The sequence below is a fragment of the Mycena indigotica genome (genome assembly GCF_014461135.1).
Source record: "Mycena indigotica strain 171206Taipei chromosome Unknown Mind.scaff0001, whole genome shotgun sequence".
NCBI classification, from domain to species: Eukaryota; Fungi; Basidiomycota; class Agaricomycetes; order Agaricales; family Mycenaceae; genus Mycena; species Mycena indigotica.
Genome location: NW_023503000.1, coordinates 3,848,042 through 3,865,739, shown reverse-complemented (window position 1 = coordinate 3,865,739; position 17,698 = coordinate 3,848,042). Strand labels below are relative to the sequence as shown.

Genomic DNA, 17,698 nt, shown 5'->3' with positions numbered 1-17,698 from the left:
ATTTGTTCATGAACGGTGTTCAAATCCAGTTGCTTTTTTGTGTGATAAGTTGAAGCAGAAACCTTTCAAGTCCAAAACACATTGACTAAGCCTTTTGGCGTGGGGAATAATGCTTGAAATTCGTGCAATCGATATCGCATCTGAGCCACATTCGTTCAAGACTTGATGTCTGGGAGCTACCTCGGACCGATATGTCGGATATGAAGCGCTCGTTGACCACACGACATAAGAGTCATCTGCAGTTGCATTCTCCGAGCACTGAAGACGAAGGGTGCCATTTTGCCTGTGGAGGCCAGCGAACACGAGGTACGGAAAACGCCGACAAGGATCCTGGTCACAGAACCGGCCAGTAATCGATGACTCAAAAGCTAAGTTACGAGGAGGAAAACAAGCATCGTCCGACAAAGCAAGCTTTCATGGCAACATCCCGTTACGTTTAGTAGCATGCTGAAAACTGGGTTCTTGTGTATCCTATTCTTCGCGCACGGTGAGCAGCCTTGTTGGGGCAGAATTCATTGTTGATTCCGAGTCTGCAGCGAATGAGAGGCTCTCAAGTTCCGAAGGCATAATGATTTGAAAGGAAACTATGTTTGACGATGGCGCTAGTGCTCATGTCCGAGTCTACGGAGACAATGTAAAAGGACTTCATGCTGTTCCTTCAAGTTCATTGCTGCAAGGCACAGATGTCCAGTGAATGCCGATATTCTGAGAATTTGACTAGGTCTTAGCAGTTGTAGGTGTGACAAATTGCGTGTGTGACACTTTCGTCTCTCTTCAATCGATTCAGCTTTCTCTGTGCATTATTCCATGCCGAACGCACTACATCGATAATCTTTCCGAATCAGCTCCACTGACCACAAATTTGCTTCGTTGATTCTGAATGGTCTTCCTGCATGTTGATAAACCGGGTCGTCAGTGTCAACCAGTCCGAAAACTTCCTGCCGGCTCTCAAAGCTGTAACCGCAAACACCCGAGCGAAGCAGATCCTTGAGACGCAGGCAGAGCACAGCGGACAATGACTCGACCTATTTGGTCCAACAAGGCAAGCACGACCCAGTTAAATGGTTCTCACTCTAATCTGGCATGTTCTCTCCTCTATTAGGTCCGGCCCGACCCTGCCACTCACTACCATCTCACTTGTTTACCCGTTCGATTGTCTGCGGATAGCGACTTCATCTCATGGTACAACACGCGCTCGCCGCGAGGTATGGATGCAGTAATCTATCCCACAGCATCTTCGCCCACCGTCAATTCGCCATCGAGCCTATTTTTTCCGCTCCTCTTCTACCCCACAACGCGCAAGACTAAGGGCAATCGCAGCAACCCCCTTGCTTACTCCCGGCTAACTAGTCATGGCCGGTATTTCTGAAACGTACGCGTCAAGCCTGTCTTGCGCCGCTTTCCCTCCGCCTCACTTCAGACCATGTAGGCTCAAGTACGACATCACTATCCGCCAACAACCGTTACACGCCCGGATTTCGGCAATGAAAGTTTCGGGTCAGTCTTTTGTTGTCTGTTTGGCGCCTTTGCCGTCGGCTGAGTGGCTGATGTGCCTCAGCAGATCGCAGACCAGTTGACCCACCCATTATCGTTCAACTCAATGTAACCGATCCCAGTGGCTCCCCGGCAGACATTTCAGCAAGGTCTATTGATAGGTAGACGAATTTTTACACGCTTCGCCACTTCTAATGTTAATGTTGCGGTAGGCCCGCAAATCGAACGCCACATTTAACAAACCCATACTACTTTATGTATGCGGCCCTTGTCACGACCAACGGTGATCAAGACATCAAATGTGTTGGTTTCGTCCTTTTCCACCAGGGCATTTCTTACTCTATCACAGGAGAATGGAAAACCGAGCACATCTGGTGCTCTGGTCTCCTCTGTTCGTGTCCTCAAAGACCACCCCAACTCGGACGACGATGCGGCCTTTTTTATTTTCCCTGATATCTGCGTCCGCCTGGAGGGAAGTTGGAGATTTAAACTGAGCCTTTTTGTGATCGAGTCGTGCGTGGTTCATTCTATATATCGTCCCGCTCTCAAGTTTCACATTTAGGGATGTGGTCAAACCATGTGCTGTCACCTTTTCTCAGCCCTTCTTTGTATACCCCGGGAAGCTCTACCCCGGAGTTCAAGGTATGCAGCCTGAGCCAAACTACGCGCGTGATTGAAGATTTCTTCGTTAGTATCTACTCCCTTGACGCGTGCCCTAGCCGCTCAGGGCGTCAAACTGCGCATACGGAAAGAAGTTAGAGCTTCAGACAAAACAGCCAATAACACGTCGCCGTCCATATCTCTGACGAACCCAGAGCTCCCGAACTCACCGATGAACGCCATGTCAAGTTTTTCTTCGCCATCCCGAACTTACCTTCGCGACAACGAATCGTCAAGTTCGTCTCCATATCACAACAACGAGATAGAGTTGAGTCAATCCTCGCCTAAACGTCTAAGGACGCTAGATGGGATGAGCTCTACGTTCTCTCCGTCGACGGAGATGAGAATGGGTGGGATGCAACTCCCGCGAGCGTTTGAAGGGCTGGGTTTGGGACTGGGATTGGGCTTGCCATCTGCAAGCTACAGTCACCAGTATCGCCGTTTGTCTCACGAGTCGCCTCCAAATCCTGCTTTTGGCTCTCGCAGCCATTTACCTCCTCCCCAACAGCAATGGACGCCAACCACAGTCCGCCCGCCGCTCCCCAACCAACACCTTCCCCAGTCATTCGAATTCACGGTCCGCTCTCCATTTCCACCGCAAGGGGGGAACGCGCGAGGTGGGCAGTCGGACTCGGACGACGAACGGGAGGGCACTGGGGGCGCTTTATGGTCAGACCATCTTTTACGGCCTTCGCATCCATCGCCAGAGACGGCTGGCGCTGGCAGCGCCGCTCCTGCCCATCGTCAGGCCGGAATGACCATGTATGCTCCCCCGCCCATGATGGATTTACCAATCTCCATCTTCCAAACGAGTACGACGGGCTCACCAATCGACTCGAGCGAAGAAGACCTTGACCTTGAGATTGAAACGGAGAGTGGGGCGGCAGATGCGGGCTATTCTTGGACAAGTTCAAGACCTGTTCGAGAAACAGACTCCACTCCGCCCTCGTCACAACGGTTGCCACCCTTCTGGTCGTCAGGACACGTGACAACATTCTCTGCGAGTGAACCACGCACTTTGTGGCCGATTAGTCGGGCAACGGGCAGTCCCAACTCAGGTTTTGCATTCTAGTACCTTAGTTATCTCATTGTAATCGTCGCTCTAATCATGTACTTACTCAATGTGAATTATAACTTCAGTATTTTGTCTCCGATGACGTCATGCAAACTACTTACCACTTGGCTTTCGACCACCATACCATGCCCAAGGTATTATTGCGCTCTAATGTTCAAGAGCACAAACAGAACATACCCAAAGGTCTCTACTCTGCTGTTCGACTGCGACAACACGCTTGTTCTTTCGGAGACACTCGCCTTTGAGGCCTGCGCGGAGCTTGCAAACGAGATTCTCGCGTCGCAGGGCATATCCGATCGATATACTGGGCCCGCGCTATTCAACGAGTTTGTGGGACAAAACTTCCGTGGCATGGTAGCCCCCTGGGCCTTATCTGAAATGAAATCGGATTTGCTCATTCCGCGAGCAGATGTCCTCCCTGGCAAAGAAATATAGTCTCTCGCTCCCACCGGACGCCTTCGACGACTATGTCTCCCGCGAAGAAGACGCTGTGATTGGCAAGATTCGGGCGGCACTCGAGCCGTGCATGGGGGTGGACGCTGTCCTCGCCTCGCTTGCTGACACTAACGCGTATGAAATGGCCGTAGTCAGTTCGAGCGCGGGCCGGCGCGTCCAGGCCAGCGTGGATAAGGTCGGCATGGACCGGTATTTCCCGAGCAACCGGATATTCAGCGCTGCGACCAGTCTCGCGAAGCCCACGAGCAAGCCAGACCCGGCGATCTACCTCCATGCGTGCGAGGTGTTAGGGAAACAGCCAGGCGAGTGCGTGGCGGTGGAGGACAGCAAGAACGGCACTCTGAGTGCAGTTCGAGCCGGTATCAAGACGGTGGGATACATTGGCAGCTACGAGTCGGAGGAGCAGGACAAGATGCGTGGTGTGTTGGAGCAGGCGGGGGCTAACCCTATCATGAAGCATTGGAATGAGTTTGAAAGTCTTCTCAAACAGCTAGAGAGTCCTTATTAGTTAATAATGTAATAGTGCATACTTGCCCTCTCTAGTTTGCTATCTCCACTAATAATTTGCAGATGGTTTCCAGTCAATGGTAGGGAGAACATGGTCAAGATTTTTTATTCAATGGCAGTGGTGTGGTTTGTCAAGCATGTAAACTAAATTCTTCTCTAAGATCTTCTCTACGAAACCAGATCAGCCCAAATCAAAGCGAAGAACAAGCAAAAAACCAACTTCATCGTGCATATCGTCTGTCCCGCTCCCGCTCGTCTCTATACACCGGAGGTCCCGGATAGTCCAAAGGACGTTCTCTCTCTCGCTCCCGCTCCCGCAAGATCTCCCTCTCTCTTTCCCGCGGATCAATGGGCCGCATCGGGATGTCTCGGTCGCGGGGGTCGCGCATCGGAACAGCATCTCGAGGGTCACGTGAGTCGCGCAGCGGGGGTGCTTCCCTCAACTCTCGAGGCGGGGGCGCAGGAAGTGGGTGCGATTCACGATGTGCAGGAGCGGGTGGATGTAAATCTCTCTCTCTGTCACGTTCTCGCTCCCGCTCTCTGTCCCGTTCTCGTTCTCGCTCCCGTTCTCGTTGCTCCTTTTCCCGCAACTCGCGCTCTCTTTCGCGCTCCGATGGCCGGACATCTCGGGGATCGAGTCGCGGGTCTGGACGACCGTCGCGCGCATCACGTTCCACACGCTCGTCATACATCCGTCGTTCGTCGTAGTAACGCGGGTCGTATGGATCAATGGGACGCCCACGTACAAGGTCAATGTCTCGAGGATCAACTGGATACTTGGTCGTTGGAAAGAGCGCACGAGAAAATTCACCATTTTGCAGAGCGGGGGGTGGTCTAGCTTCCCTGGAGGCAGAAACAGGTTGTGGTGGCAAGGTGGCGCTTGGCAGTGGTTTGGGATCCCGTGGCTCTCGGGATGTGGTAGGCGACGGGATAACTACAGAACTAGGCGGAGCATCACGAGGGTCTCTTGAAATGTCTCGAAGAGGAGGAGCGTCACGAAGTTCTCTTGGTGGCTCACGAATGTCTCTGGGTAGTTCACGATTTTCTCGGAGCGGCGGCATATCGCGAAGTTCTCTTGCAGTTGGAATTGGATCCCGTCCTAACGGGGGCATGTCCCGGAGTTCACGTGACGTAGGCGGTAGAGAATCTCTTGGAGTTAGTGTAGCTGGTGGGTGATCTCTTTCTGCAGGCCGATAATAATCCCCTGGGGCAGCGACAGCACCACTTGCAACATATTCTTCTCCTCTAGCCCTTTTTGTTGGTGGTGCGATGACACCACGACCAGGACTGAGACTTCGAGGACGAATACGCGAGTCACGAGGAGGAGATGGCGCCCTAAATGTTCTTGGTGGGGGGTTTTGTAATGGGGCGAATGCAGCATAAGGAGACGAAGCAGCAACAGCACTAACACCCACAGGATGTGCGGCGGCAGGATGATTCGTTGGATGGAGTGGATGTGGTGCCGGTGCTGCGGCAACGACGCGGGTTTCCCAACTCCGCCTATCTCCACCATAGTCCGCTGGCCAGTCACGACGGTCGCGTTCAACAAGCGCTGGAGCTGGTGCATACCTTCTGTCGCGATCATCATATTCTGGCCGATGGTATTCTCCTCGACGGTCTAGTTCACGATCTCTTTCGTCATAATAACGTCTTTCAGGTACCACAGACGCTGATCTTGGAGGTAAAGGTGGCGGATATCTTTCTCGCTCCCGCTCCCTTTCGCGTTCTCTTTCTCGTTCGCTTGCTGAAACTGGGATGTATCGGTCACCACTAGGTAAGTAGCGGTCACGGTCTCGTTCCACAGAAGATGGTAAGGGCGGGTAACGTTCTCCACCAGTGTATCGATCGTTTGCATATCTGTCGTAGTCTAGAGGACGGTCGCGTGGCGGAGTTAGCCTTGCAGGCTCTCGTTCGCGTGGCTCGTAACGGTCGCGAGAGGCAGAAGAAGGTAGGCGGTCATCGTATCGTCCATTGCTCGAAAGAGGTGTCGACAAACGTGCTTCCAATGAGCGCGGGTTGAGGGCGGACGAAGTTGGAGTTGGGGCAGCTAAGGCACTTGAAGCCATTAGAGGAGCCGATGCATTTTGAGGTTGCGCTTGGGTGCGGGCTTGAGATTCGTTTGTGGAGGTCCCTATACGCTCTCGAAGACTTGTTGTCTGTCCAACAGAGGCTTGGCCTTGCACGTGTGCATTCGCAGCAACTGGAGCAGAACTCGGAGTAGCAAGAGAGTTTTGAGGATTGCGACTGCTGGTAGAAGGCGGGGCCCGCACATCTGGTGGACGACGATCTACCCCAGTGCTGGTTTGACCATTGGTATAACTTGTTGTCTGAGCGGGGCGGTCCCAAGAAGCGTGTGAAGCCGTGGGAGTCGTTTCGCTAGCGGTTGGTGGAGTTTGAGGCTCATATGAAGGTAAGAAAGTTGAGAAAAAATGACGAAGATAAGCTTACCTTGCCGTTGGGGCCCAGATATATAGCGGTGAGGGCCTGAGGCTGTGGTACGGAGCGATAAAGCTCGTGTTGTCCCGCCTTGATCATATCCTTGAGGTTCTGAAGAATCTCCAGGTCGTTCGATGCCGCCTTGGCGCTTTCGACCGTCTGAGCGGGCATTTTGGCCGCAATAAGCCTTTGAGAAGTTGCGTTGTTTGTAGACAGAGATGAGCGGGATGGCGATTCAGCTCCTGTGGTGGGTAGCTTGTGGTTGGTCGGGAGAATGGGGAAACTGGTCTGAGTTGACGAGGGAAAGGGTGTGATGTGACTGGTGACTGATCTCACGTGATAGGATACGCGTCCAGTCTTACATCCAGTCTCTCAAATTTGTCTCAAATAGCGATTTGTGATATAATAAGCGTACAAGTATCACTGAAGGTCACTCATTTCTACCATCCTGTGCCAGAATAACTACACCCAACACGGCGACCAACATGCTGAGCATCACAACAATTGCCCACCAAAAAGCGTCAATAGGCGTTAGTCGCAAATGGATTTCCATCGGGGTATAAAGAGCTGTCTTTAGTGGAGCCAGCTCTACTTTATCAAGGTCCAAAGGGAGGAAGCTCTGCAATTTCTGCCCGCGATGGGAAGTTTTGGTTGGGGACGAGTCCAGATTCGCTGTCAGGGTGATGTTCTGCTGCTTCGGAATGCCATCTAGATCTCCATCTTCGACCAGTGTCCGCCAGTTCAAGTTTATTGAATTGGAGAGGGAATCGTCACCATCGGAATCGAGTCGTAAAAGACGAACGGGCGTAAACAGGGTGCGGGGTACTGTGGAATTGTGGGCAACGAAACCTATAGCGGTCGCTTCACTTCGCATTGCAACGAGCCACTCCTGATTATGGCCAGGATACGTTTCAAGCTGGTCCAGCGCGGCTACCAACATCGGAAGGAGATAGGCCTCGTTACTAACAACTTCGAGTAATATCGTTATTGCCTCCTCACACGCTTCTAAGCACTTTTGAGGGTGGTTGTGAATCTGTGAGGTTCTAGCGAGGTTTTGAAGAGCTTCGGCAAGGGCTGGTCTATGTCGGGGCACGAGCTCGACTAACTTTCGGTATATATCGACCGCCGCATGCGCATGAACCAGCCCCTCGTCAACGCTCCCAGCCAGCAACAATTGACGAGACAACGTCTGGTATGCCATCCCTCCCAACTTCTCCTTGCGCGACGGCAACAAAAACGAGTGCCACATTTGACTCTCGTACGCTTTGTAGATCGACAACGCTTCTCGACAAGCTAGTATTGCTTCACTAATGCGACCAACCCTTGTCAGGCATTCGCTAACCGCAACAAGAGTGCGCGCCAAACTAAAAAGGCGGTACTCGTTCTCCACGTCGTTAACACCTCCTCGACACATCTTGACAATATTTTCGCCTTCGTCGAAAGCTGCTTTCGGCTGTCCCATTTCTAATCTGAGCTCGAGTCTTTCAACAAGAATGAGGATGTAGTGCATGTCGTTCAGTCCATCATCTGACCAGGAAGGAGGAACGACGGGATGGGTCAGCACATCGTGTATGAATGCGATTGCCTCCTCTCGTCTTGTTGTACGTCGAAGAAATTGAATTCTGAGGAAACAGTATTGATAAAAGTGGTCTTCATCGGCTTTTAGTACGGCGGGAAGGACCCGTTGGTGAAAGGTAAGACGGTGCTCGAGATCGACCATTACGGCCATGGCATCATCGATCCGCCCCATGTCCCCCAATATGGCTGCTTTCATTACGCCAGCGGTATTCACCACATGTTGGTCGCGCGAGTTGGCACACACCTCGAGAACATTCATGGTTTCGATTGTCAAACCACCAAGCCACAAACAAGAGCAACTTCGCAAAATACACACAGAGCAGAAGTCTGCAAGTTGCTGCCCTTTGACGGCCCAAAGACGCTGTAACCATCCAAGTAGCTTGATCCGCTCTGCTTGAGTGAAGATACCATTCGAGTTTAAGAGTTCGGCAAGAGTGTGAACGACCCAATCGTCTATTTGAGGGTCTGGACTCAAAACACTCAGGCTCCGGTCAACAACTTGAGAAAACGCGATAAGGGCGGATTGAGGGTGTGCAAGAAATAGATTCAGCACCAGCGAATAAACTGAGTCGGCTGGACGAATATAAAAAGACAGCACGGCTCCGACTACAGCACTGGCAATTTTGTGGTACACCTGATGCTGAAATGCGGGGAGGAGAGGCGGGAGATTGTCCCCGCTAGGTTCGAGAAAGACACGTAGATTATGTGATGTATTGTTTGGATTGACATCCAGTGAACCCATGTATGTGTATGCGTGTAAAAGGCGGAGGAAAGGTGTCGAGAACTCTTCGGCATATTGCTGAGCAAGATGATGAAATAGAATGAGAGGCCGGGCAAGCCATTCGAATGTGAAACCTCCCCTTTCGCCCACGATAGATATTTGATCCATTAGCATGTCGATTGCAGAGCCAACTTGAACCAGATGGGAGATGTCCAAGGGTATGGTGGTCAGCAATTCAAAGGCTTCGATGGCAACGGAACACGCTTCTCCGGATCGCTGGGCCCAAGCAAGAGTGTGTGCGTAGCGAAAAATCGCTGCAAAAGATCTTCGTGCAGCATACTTGTCCTCTTCTGACCACTCCTTGCCATCTGACTTATAATAGTCACGCGTACGCATGAGATCTGCACGAGCTATGGCGACGCTTTCTTCTGCTAGTGGTAACAGTTCATCTCTTCTATTCAGGGACGCGAGGTTTTCCATATGAACAGTGATCGAGTTGAGGAACGGAATTTGGTTTTCGGAGCTGGGATTGGTCTCAAATATAGAGCGCCAAAGCTCTAATGAGTGCTCGCTGGCCTTTAGGGCTTCCTGATACTTCATTTGATCTCGGTAAGCCAGAGAGAGTCGACGCAAAGCCCGAGCCAGTCGTGGCATAACAACGAAACTATTCTGTTCATTGGCCAGGCGATGAAGAATCTGGCAAGTGAACAGCTCCCAGGCGATGGATTCCGTGGCCATTCCAAGACTACGGAGTCTCGTCCCGAGACGGACAATACAGTTGTTCATAATCTCCATGTCCATATTCGGGTTGGTAATTTGCACGACAGCACTTAGAATCGAGTGGAGGACGTGCTCAGCCGATGCTCCTTCCATTTTCTTGAGCCCTAATTGGGACATCCAGAGCGAAGCATCAAGGACAGATACACCTCCAGACGCTATTTGTTGTACCAGGGGGATCAGTCTGAGCGTCTGCGTCGACAAATACTGAGCTTCTAGTGTTCGATGGCCAGGATCCTAGCATCGGTTCAAGTTGTCAAGTTTATAGATGACAAGCTGAGCTCACGGATAAAATAACTTGGATCGTTTGTTCCATGACATTCTGTCCAAATGATGTCTCGAGAAGGACACGAGACATCATGGTCTCTAATTTGCGCAACTTGACTTGACTCTCAACCGTATCGACAATGAAGCGCTGCTCGACCCGAAGGGTCGCATCCATGCCTCTCAGAGCAACATTTCGAGTTCTTTCGGTCGTCTGAATGATTTCTGCGGTGTTTTTCTCAATCCGCGTCGTCGAAAAGGTCTAATAGACGTTATCAACAGTAAATTCAGAGTAGAATGAGTTGAATGACTGACCACAAACATGAGAAAGCACTTGTTCACATGCTCCTTCAGTCTTTGTATCTCTCCTTCAATCTCGTCGCGTTTAATCCACCCCTTCAACTGTGTCTTGATTCCCCGTAAGCCTGATTTGCGCTCTACCGGCGAGATTCTACGACAAATTTCCAGCGCATGTATCATATCTCTGCCAAGTATTTTTCAAACTGTACCGTCGCTGACCAGACGCCCACTTACGCCTTGAGATTGCCAATCGCCGCAAGTAAAGCAGGCGTTTGAAAGTGCTCCTCGCGTTCTCTAATCAGCTTCGCAAGTTCCGTGAGCGTGTGGAGGATGTCATTAACGAGGTTGCGTATTTGACGGCGGTTTTCGTTGACCTTAACAGCTTTCAGTGTCGATCTCCATTTGTCGGAATGCATACCTTCTCGATTGAAGTCGCTATGCCATGCCCCAGTTCCACCAGCTCCTTTATAAAGCTCACAAGGGTGATGAGCGAGGTTGTGGCCGTCACTGGGTCCATGGTAGATGGGCAAATAGCATGGTGAGGCGATGCTAGACGCTCAGGAAGATCTTTTAGGATAGATTGTGGGGAACTCGCTGCGTGTTGAGAATGTAAATTGGAATGAACTTGGTGAAAGCAAGGCCGGCTGGAGGGAGTACTATTAGTCAAGGAGAGAATGTAGTCACGACGGCACAATGATTTTGTAATCGTGAAGAATCGTGACGAGTGCTTCACGGTACAACCCATCTATCCTATCCATGTGCTGGATACAATTTGTGAAGACTATATGTACAACTTCATTTGCTTTCTTCTAACTCAAGATTGGGCTCGAATGCCATGCACTCTCCAACATCAATAACTTGCACATGAACTTGATCAGGGCTGCTCGCTTTGGCTAGCCTCACAGCCGGCTCGAGAGCTTCGTCGTCAGACCCAGCAAATGTTCCAAAGTGCATTGCGAGTGCATTCTTTGCGCGAACGTCTGCCACCAGTTTGACAGCATCTTCAGGAGTGGCATGGAGAGTGACGAGGTGACTGTCGTCGGAGAGCTGCAACATTCATCGGTTTGTATTTTAGCCATGGAGCCAAACATACGCGGTAACCCATCTTTCCGAGAAATGTGAGGGATGCACCGGACCAGATAGGAACGATTGCGAGGGTAAAGGGTCCGAGTTTCTCCCCGATTTCTAGAAAAAGATACTTGAGAAAACGGCACCAAGTCCGGAACACACAAACCTTTGAAAGCTGGACACGGTCCATTGAGTGTTTGGTACCCTGTGTCGCTGTAAGAAAGTAAGTCTCAGTGACTAGAGTATATCTGGGCAAGTATTACCCAGCAAAATATGTAGATGCCCACGTCTTGTTCTTGTGTTCTTGCTGAATCGACCATCCACACCATAGGGTCCAGTTTTGATCAAGCATTCCTCGACCTACACAATGTCTTTGAAACTGGCGGACAGACAGATGAACAGGGACTTACCACTGTTGTGTTGAGCTGGGGTACAAGTAAACCGATAGTTGCACATCCTGCCATCCAACGGGCAGAGAAGCGTATCCCACCAATCGAGTTCGAAGATCCGGGGACTAGGGATGCCAACAGAACGTAAATTGTCTTCCATTCCTAGAGGAACGAGGAAAAGTGTTGCGTGCGACTTGTTTGACAATGCCCTGAGCGCGTCCAGGTCGCAATGATCATAACTGCAACCGAACTTCTTGTTAGCCGTTTTCTTTTGTATAGGTGCAAAACGCAACTAGTACGCAACTGGTTGTGACTCACAGCGACAAAGTCTATCTCTGGAAGCTCGTCCACCCGGCATGGCGCTTCCAACCGCCTCTTGGGTCCGACCCAAGCAGATGGAAAGGCGCGTTCAGAGAACATTGGATCGAACAAGATGCGTATGGGACGATGACTTGCTTCAGCGGGTAGCTGGACAAGATAACCCTGTATGAAACAATGAGGCAGATTGGTCGTTAGTAAGTTCAACGTTCGTACAGCATGCCCCAGCCACATAGCACAGAGTTTCTCCGTGTCATCCAAAGCCCCGAAGTTTGGCTTCACTGTCTTGACGGTCTTGACATACTCGAGGTCGTGTTCGTATGGAGTGGCTCGTTCAAACGGAAGCTTCATCAGCGCCATTGCGCTGGCCATCATCGTCAACACTGGCGGCCAAGGATTTTCGAATGGCCCTCTTCTGGATTTGTGGTAATGGGAGGGTGTGTGGACTGGCATGGTTCGTGGTTCAAGTCAGAATGCAGTCATCGCTGCCATAGCTCATGATCGTGAGACGCCACTTCCCGCTCGTGACCTGCAGTCACAGTTCATCCCGGTTTATCTTCTCTCCACTTCTACGCCAACATGGTGCAGCGCGTAGAAGACGGCTGCGGTAATACCTTTGATAAACGGCTGTAGAATCAACTCGATTCACAAGTTGAAGCGCTGCTCCATGTCCAAGACACGAGTTCATGGCCAGTAGTCAACAGACGTTTCGATAAAGTGGACTATCTTGGACTCTACTAGTTTAATCTCCTGCTTAAGAAAGCGGCCAGATATCTCAAGAGACTTTAATATCAAGAATGTCGTCTTAATCTAGACTCTGGAGTACTTCTACTCATGCCCCTCAGATACTCCCGTAATACGTATAAACGAACTCCGACCTACTTCAACTCGCTTTTGGCCACATTCGAATTTGGACTGCAAGTCAACTACTACACAAGTATACACTCCAGCTCAAGTTACTTGCCTAGCCTGACCCTCAGATTAGAGGGTAATGACATGAAGGGATTGGGTTGACTGAAAACTCCTCTGCGTCGTATCCACTACATTCCGACCCACAGCTTTAGATTCGTATGATTTGACAAGTACTAATCAACTTGTGACTCGAGTAGAGTCATCCCCAGTCAACGTCTGAGACGCCAATGACAGGAAAAAGCTGGCTTAGCTCTGACGAGACTCGAACTCGCATTCTTGTTACGTGCGTCGTGTTCGAGTCTCACTGGGGTCACCACCCGTCCAACATCATGCGACAAGGGAATGGTGGCGTCGTAGCCATTGGACCACAGAACTCGAGATAAGTATGTTCTTGCATTCTTTAGGCTGCTCTGTTAACACTGTCACTTGCCGAATTGGGGTGAATAGATTCCATCAAGGGGTTGCTCAAGAAATGGCTCAAGTGCTAGTCAAAATGGGCTGAGTGGCTTCCATTCGACAGAGTCCGAAAATCAATCATGTCAAGTCCTTCACCACGTGACCGCGTTGGTCGATCTCGGCGGCAAGCTCATCAAAAAGTTTGACCAAAACCACGATGGTGGTGCGAATTCTTGCACTTCACGGGTACCTTTTTCTCCCGAGCCGGTCTCGACTATCCTTATGCTTGCTGCCCTCCTAGATATTCACAAAATGCAATTGCATTCGAAAAACGGGTAAGGCTTTCGCGTTCACCGCATTGCGGCTGATCAAGTATCGATATGGAGCTGACGGCACTTCGCAAAACTTGTGGCGCGGAGGTTGAATTTGGTAAGTTTGCTCATGCCCACAAACCCTTGAACATCATCTCATGCACTTATTGTCAGTCTGCCTTGCAGGCCCCCTCCTCCTGGCCTCGCAGCTACCCAATACCAATATCCCCGCTTTCGACTCCTCTGACGCAATCGAAGCGAATGAATCACGTGCCTGGATTCAGTGGCGCAAGGACGATCCCAACCATCATGGGTTTCCAGAAACCCTCGCTCTTCTACGAGATACTCTGAGCGAACGACACTTCGATGGCGTACTAGGCTTTTCGCAGGGGGCGGCGATGGCAGCTCTGCTCTGTGCGCTGGTCAGGACTTGCGACCATCGTGGTTTTCTGTTTCTTGTCTGATGACGCAATAGCTCGAACGACCACACATATACCCACCTTTTTCCATAGACGGCAAAGCGCCACATCCCCCCTTGAAGTTTTGTATCGCAGTATCCGGATTCCGCGTGCCAGGAACCATCGGCGATCTAGTTTTCCCCAAGAACATGAAATTCGACACGCCTACGTTGCATATCATTGCGCGCAATGATTCGATTGTGGCAGAGAAGAGTTCAAGAGAGTTGGCAGCCTTATGGAAGATCAGCCGGGTGGAAATTCACGAAGGAGGTATGAATGCTGCCCTGATTCCGTCAGGTATCTGAAAAAAAGTTGACAAGGACACCGTATTCCCACTCAACAGTCGTGGAGCGAGTTAATGGCGAGGTTCATATTAGAGCAGACCTCGACCACTTTAGAAACATCGAAGTTATAGATCTCAGTAGTCAGCCATTCATACCCAGCTCCGTGGTCGTCATTTTTCGTCCCAACGCCTCCTCGATCCTCGCTTTGAACTCGGCCTTTGGAAAAACATCCCTGAGGGTGAGACGCGTTTGTCCAGCCAACCAGGCAGCTTGCTCTGCCGCTGATAATCCCCGCACACGTTTAAGTTCGCCTTTCTGCTGCATAACAGCGGAGTCATTTGGCTGTAGTTTCAATGCTTTGGCGTAATCATCCTCGGCCTTGCTCCATTCGCCCAAGAAGTAAAAGGCCTGGCCGCGCCGGAAGTGTGCTTTGGCCGAATTGAAATCTCTCTCGACCGCTTCCGAAGCGTCCTCGACGACGGTCTGATAAAGCTGCAACTCTGTAGGATGATGAATACTTCACTCTCAGAAGGCCATGTCCTTACTGAGGCCGACCGCAGCTCGATTTAGTGGGTAAAGCGGTTCATGTGCAGACAGCAGCATGCAGGCCGTATAAACAGCAAAGGCCTTTTTGTAGTCCCCCGCCCTGAATGCATCGTTGCCTTGTTCCTTTAGCTTCGCGCTTTTTGCGTCCGCTTCAGCCCATTCACGCTTCTCACGCATCATCTGCTCTATCGCTGTCTCGCCAGTCTCAGGGTTGTCGCGCGGCATCATTGAAAGCAGAAGGCTGAGTTTTGCGGGGTCTTGTAGTATTTCTTGCATCTGTGCCGGACTCATCGGCCCCTTGCCAGCTGCGAGTCGTTGTTGAGGCCCGTCTCCTCCCAGTTCCAAAGCAGCTGAGTTCAAGAATTGTTTGTCCACGATCGGTTTGTCAGTCTCAATCTAAGACTTGCCTGGATCATACGGGTTCATTTTGTCACCAGGTTTGAACATCGTCGCTGCGCAAGAGTATAATCCACGTGATGTCGATCATTGAATCCCTCGTCGAGCTTTCAAGCCTCGTGTCTTTCGAGCGTTGTCCTAATGGAGCCATTCTATTTGCAAGATTTTCCTCCCTACACCCGTATTGTGCTCCCATACAGTCCTAGTTACAACCCGAGGCCTTTTGGATTCACGGTCCAATGCTGCAACAAATTCTGCCACTCCACCGCCAACACCGAAGTACAGGACCTTGGCGGCGACAAGACAGATAGCCTGCTCCCCAGATGCTACTTCGAGAAGCTGTATCAACGCTGGTAGTGCCTCGAGCCGATATATCGTCTCTGATGTCAACACGATGTCGAATGCTTGCGTTGGAGGTATGTGAGCGGCAAGGGATTGCCATGGGCCTGAAAAGAGTTGGAGTCGAATTTTATATCGCTCGAGTGACGCGGAGAAAGCCTTCTTGAGGTCGGCGGTCATCGAGAGCTCTCCGGGAGACACTACCTCTGCCGGCGGAAGTCTATCGTCCTCGTTGTCTGTTATTGAGGAGCGGTACTCGTCCGACGCGGGGGACATATCTACCCACAAGTAAGTAGAGATGCATTGCTTGTGATGGGCGTACACCAAGCAAGGATAATGTTGGGAAACGTTATCAGCTCAATAACGTCGGTGTTGTAGTCTTGTAAGTGGATCCTTGTCTCCACCATTGGTGGTTCTTCACTAAAGAGACGGCTGACGATGTAAGTCGATGGTATCGCTGTCCCGCAGCCGACCTGTTTAGTGGTCACAAAACCGGTTGAAGCGCACACTGAGATCCACTTACTTCGAGTACCGCTTTCCCCTGGAAATACGCGCTCGGCCCAGCCACGCCATCGAGGTAGTTGACTAGATCGAGACTACATTCCCATGTTTTGAGACCGCCTTCGTAGACGCCCGGAATAAGGTCGGACGGTGCATCTAGAAAAGCCAGCGCTGACGATCCCGAACTCGTCTCCTCCGTTTTGTTGTCGCCGTCAGCCCCGGTGCCCACGGAAATCAATTGAAAGCGGGCATCGAATAGATCCCTTCTCGCCAGAGTTACTCGTTGTCGTGTTGAAGCGAGCGGAATGGACACGGGGGAATATGAGAGTTGGGAGGGAAGCGCCTCTAGCTGCAGCAGTCTACAAATCAGGAGTTCTTGTCCGCAATTCACGCACTAGATGTGCAATGGAAAGCTCTGAAAACGATTCTAATTGAATTAGTGGCGGCGCGGCAGGTCCTACTCCCTCGTCCACTGGGTCTTGGTCCACTTCAAAGTCGAATTTGAACATAATGAGATAGAGTCGGGTTAACTGAATCGGCGGGTCGAGATTTAGATCACGTGACACTATGTCAGCTCTTCATGCGCAGCGCTAGCGCCCTTTATTTGAGAAGTCAATCTTCAAGTGAAGAAACGCCTGATCTGGCTGGTGCCTTCCTCCCTCTCGCTATATTTACGCGATATTCAAATTGCTGATACTCCCCGCCCAGCGCCCCGCGCACACCTTCCCGCACAACTCCCGCATTCATACCCTGACTAAGAAGCTACCGAAGTTAAACCCTAGGCCCCACTCTAGTCGCCAACACACCATTCATGCCCTCCGCAGCACTCTCTCACGCATGCGTACCTTTCTGATGCCCGTGTCGTCGTGCGCTCGCTATGGCGACTATCTGCTTCGTTCTGCGATCTACGACAGCATGCTGATCCAGCCCACCTTCCGGGTTCCTTCCCCTATGGGGGGAAACTTGCGGTCCTGAACTCCTTCTCCCGTCGTCGCCTCTGTTTCGATCCCACACTGATAATCTTGGTGGCGTTCAGGTCGACATCAGTGCGAGTACTTAACCTAGTCCGCAAAAGCCTAGTGTTTTTTTAAAAAAAGTTTTCAGCAAAAATGACAAGGCTGGTGCGCCGCGCACCCACAACATCCAATACATTATAGACAACAACTAATAAGTATAGTAAGTAAGTACTTGGAAAAAATACACGAGATTTTGGGGGCGGGAGGTAGCTGGGCACTTGTATGTTGTCCGTCCGTAGGCAAAAAGGTCCGCAGTCCGCGAGCGTCTAGGTGGTACAGTACGTGTAAAAGCATTTGGTTTTAGTGTCCGTTGGTCCGTAAAAGCGTCCGATAAGGCGGGGAAGGTCCATGGAGGGTTATGAGTCCAAGTCCGGTACTCGTAATGTGCATGAAAAATCGTAAAGGAACGTGAAAGCGAAAAAGCGCGAAGGTCCGAAACAGCGTCCGAGGGAGGAGAAAAACGAAAAGCTATGTAAACGAATGGTAAAGGGCAAGG

The 17,698-nt window shown here is 51.0% G+C and overlaps 7 protein-coding genes across 7 annotated transcripts; 3 read left to right on the top strand and 4 right to left on the bottom strand.

The window, feature by feature from the left end:
• Positions 1 to 1,352: 1,352 nt before the first annotated feature.
• MIND_00112800 (Velvet domain-containing protein) lies at positions 1,353 to 3,226 on the top strand (the record flags this gene model as incomplete). Its single annotated transcript, XM_037358073.1, has 7 exons — positions 1,353 to 1,372; positions 1,430 to 1,497; positions 1,562 to 1,655; positions 1,707 to 1,797; positions 1,844 to 2,007; positions 2,057 to 2,136; positions 2,187 to 3,226. The coding sequence occupies 7 exons, from the start codon at positions 1,353 to 1,355 to the stop codon at positions 3,224 to 3,226; spliced, it is 1,557 nt and encodes a 518-aa protein (XP_037225983.1).
• Positions 3,227 to 3,324: 98 nt separating this feature from the next.
• MIND_00112700 (Haloacid dehalogenase-like hydrolase) lies at positions 3,325 to 4,193 on the top strand (the record flags this gene model as incomplete). The annotated part of the gene is made up of 3 exons (XM_037358072.1): positions 3,325 to 3,363; positions 3,413 to 3,583; positions 3,639 to 4,193. Exons 1-3 carry the CDS (start codon positions 3,355 to 3,357, stop codon positions 4,191 to 4,193), a joined length of 735 nt encoding a protein of 244 aa, XP_037225982.1. The 5' UTR covers positions 3,325 to 3,354.
• A 220-nt stretch (positions 4,194 to 4,413) lies between these two features.
• MIND_00112600 (uncharacterized protein) lies at positions 4,414 to 6,922 on the bottom strand (the record flags this gene model as incomplete). The annotated part of the gene is made up of 2 exons (XM_037358071.1): positions 6,641 to 6,922; positions 4,414 to 6,591 (listed from the first exon to the last, which is right to left on the bottom strand). The coding sequence occupies exons 1-2, from the start codon at positions 6,797 to 6,799 to the stop codon at positions 4,414 to 4,416; spliced, it is 2,337 nt and encodes a 778-aa protein (XP_037225981.1). The 5' UTR covers positions 6,800 to 6,922.
• A 136-nt stretch (positions 6,923 to 7,058) lies between these two features.
• MIND_00112500 (Tetratricopeptide repeat family) lies at positions 7,059 to 10,785 on the bottom strand (the record flags this gene model as incomplete). The annotated part of the gene is made up of 5 exons (XM_037358070.1): positions 7,059 to 9,941; positions 9,991 to 10,230; positions 10,284 to 10,452; positions 10,503 to 10,642; positions 10,687 to 10,785. The coding sequence occupies 5 exons, from the start codon at positions 10,783 to 10,785 to the stop codon at positions 7,059 to 7,061; spliced, it is 3,531 nt and encodes a 1,176-aa protein (XP_037225980.1).
• Positions 10,786 to 11,063: 278 nt separating this feature from the next.
• MIND_00112400 (Metallo-hydrolase/oxidoreductase) lies at positions 11,064 to 12,496 on the bottom strand (the record flags this gene model as incomplete). Its single annotated transcript, XM_037358069.1, has 7 exons — positions 11,064 to 11,315; positions 11,362 to 11,453; positions 11,503 to 11,549; positions 11,600 to 11,696; positions 11,747 to 11,964; positions 12,030 to 12,208; positions 12,260 to 12,496. 7 exons carry the CDS (start codon positions 12,494 to 12,496, stop codon positions 11,064 to 11,066), a joined length of 1,122 nt encoding a protein of 373 aa, XP_037225979.1.
• Positions 12,497 to 13,568: 1,072 nt separating this feature from the next.
• On the top strand, positions 13,569 to 14,545 carry MIND_00112300 (FSH1 domain-containing protein; the record flags this gene model as incomplete). The annotated part of the gene is made up of 7 exons (XM_037358068.1): positions 13,569 to 13,597; positions 13,653 to 13,686; positions 13,738 to 13,780; positions 13,837 to 14,084; positions 14,138 to 14,390; positions 14,441 to 14,486; positions 14,536 to 14,545. The coding sequence occupies 7 exons, from the start codon at positions 13,569 to 13,571 to the stop codon at positions 14,543 to 14,545; spliced, it is 663 nt and encodes a 220-aa protein (XP_037225978.1).
• Positions 14,546 to 16,725, bottom strand: MIND_00112200 (uncharacterized protein; the record flags this gene model as incomplete). The annotated part of the gene is made up of 6 exons (XM_037358067.1): positions 16,582 to 16,725; positions 16,209 to 16,535; positions 16,008 to 16,158; positions 15,580 to 15,963; positions 14,950 to 15,300; positions 14,546 to 14,904 (listed from the first exon to the last, which is right to left on the bottom strand). The coding sequence occupies exons 1-6, from the start codon at positions 16,693 to 16,695 to the stop codon at positions 14,546 to 14,548; spliced, it is 1,686 nt and encodes a 561-aa protein (XP_037225977.1). The 5' UTR covers positions 16,696 to 16,725.
• Between the last annotated feature and the right edge of the window lie 973 nt (positions 16,726 to 17,698).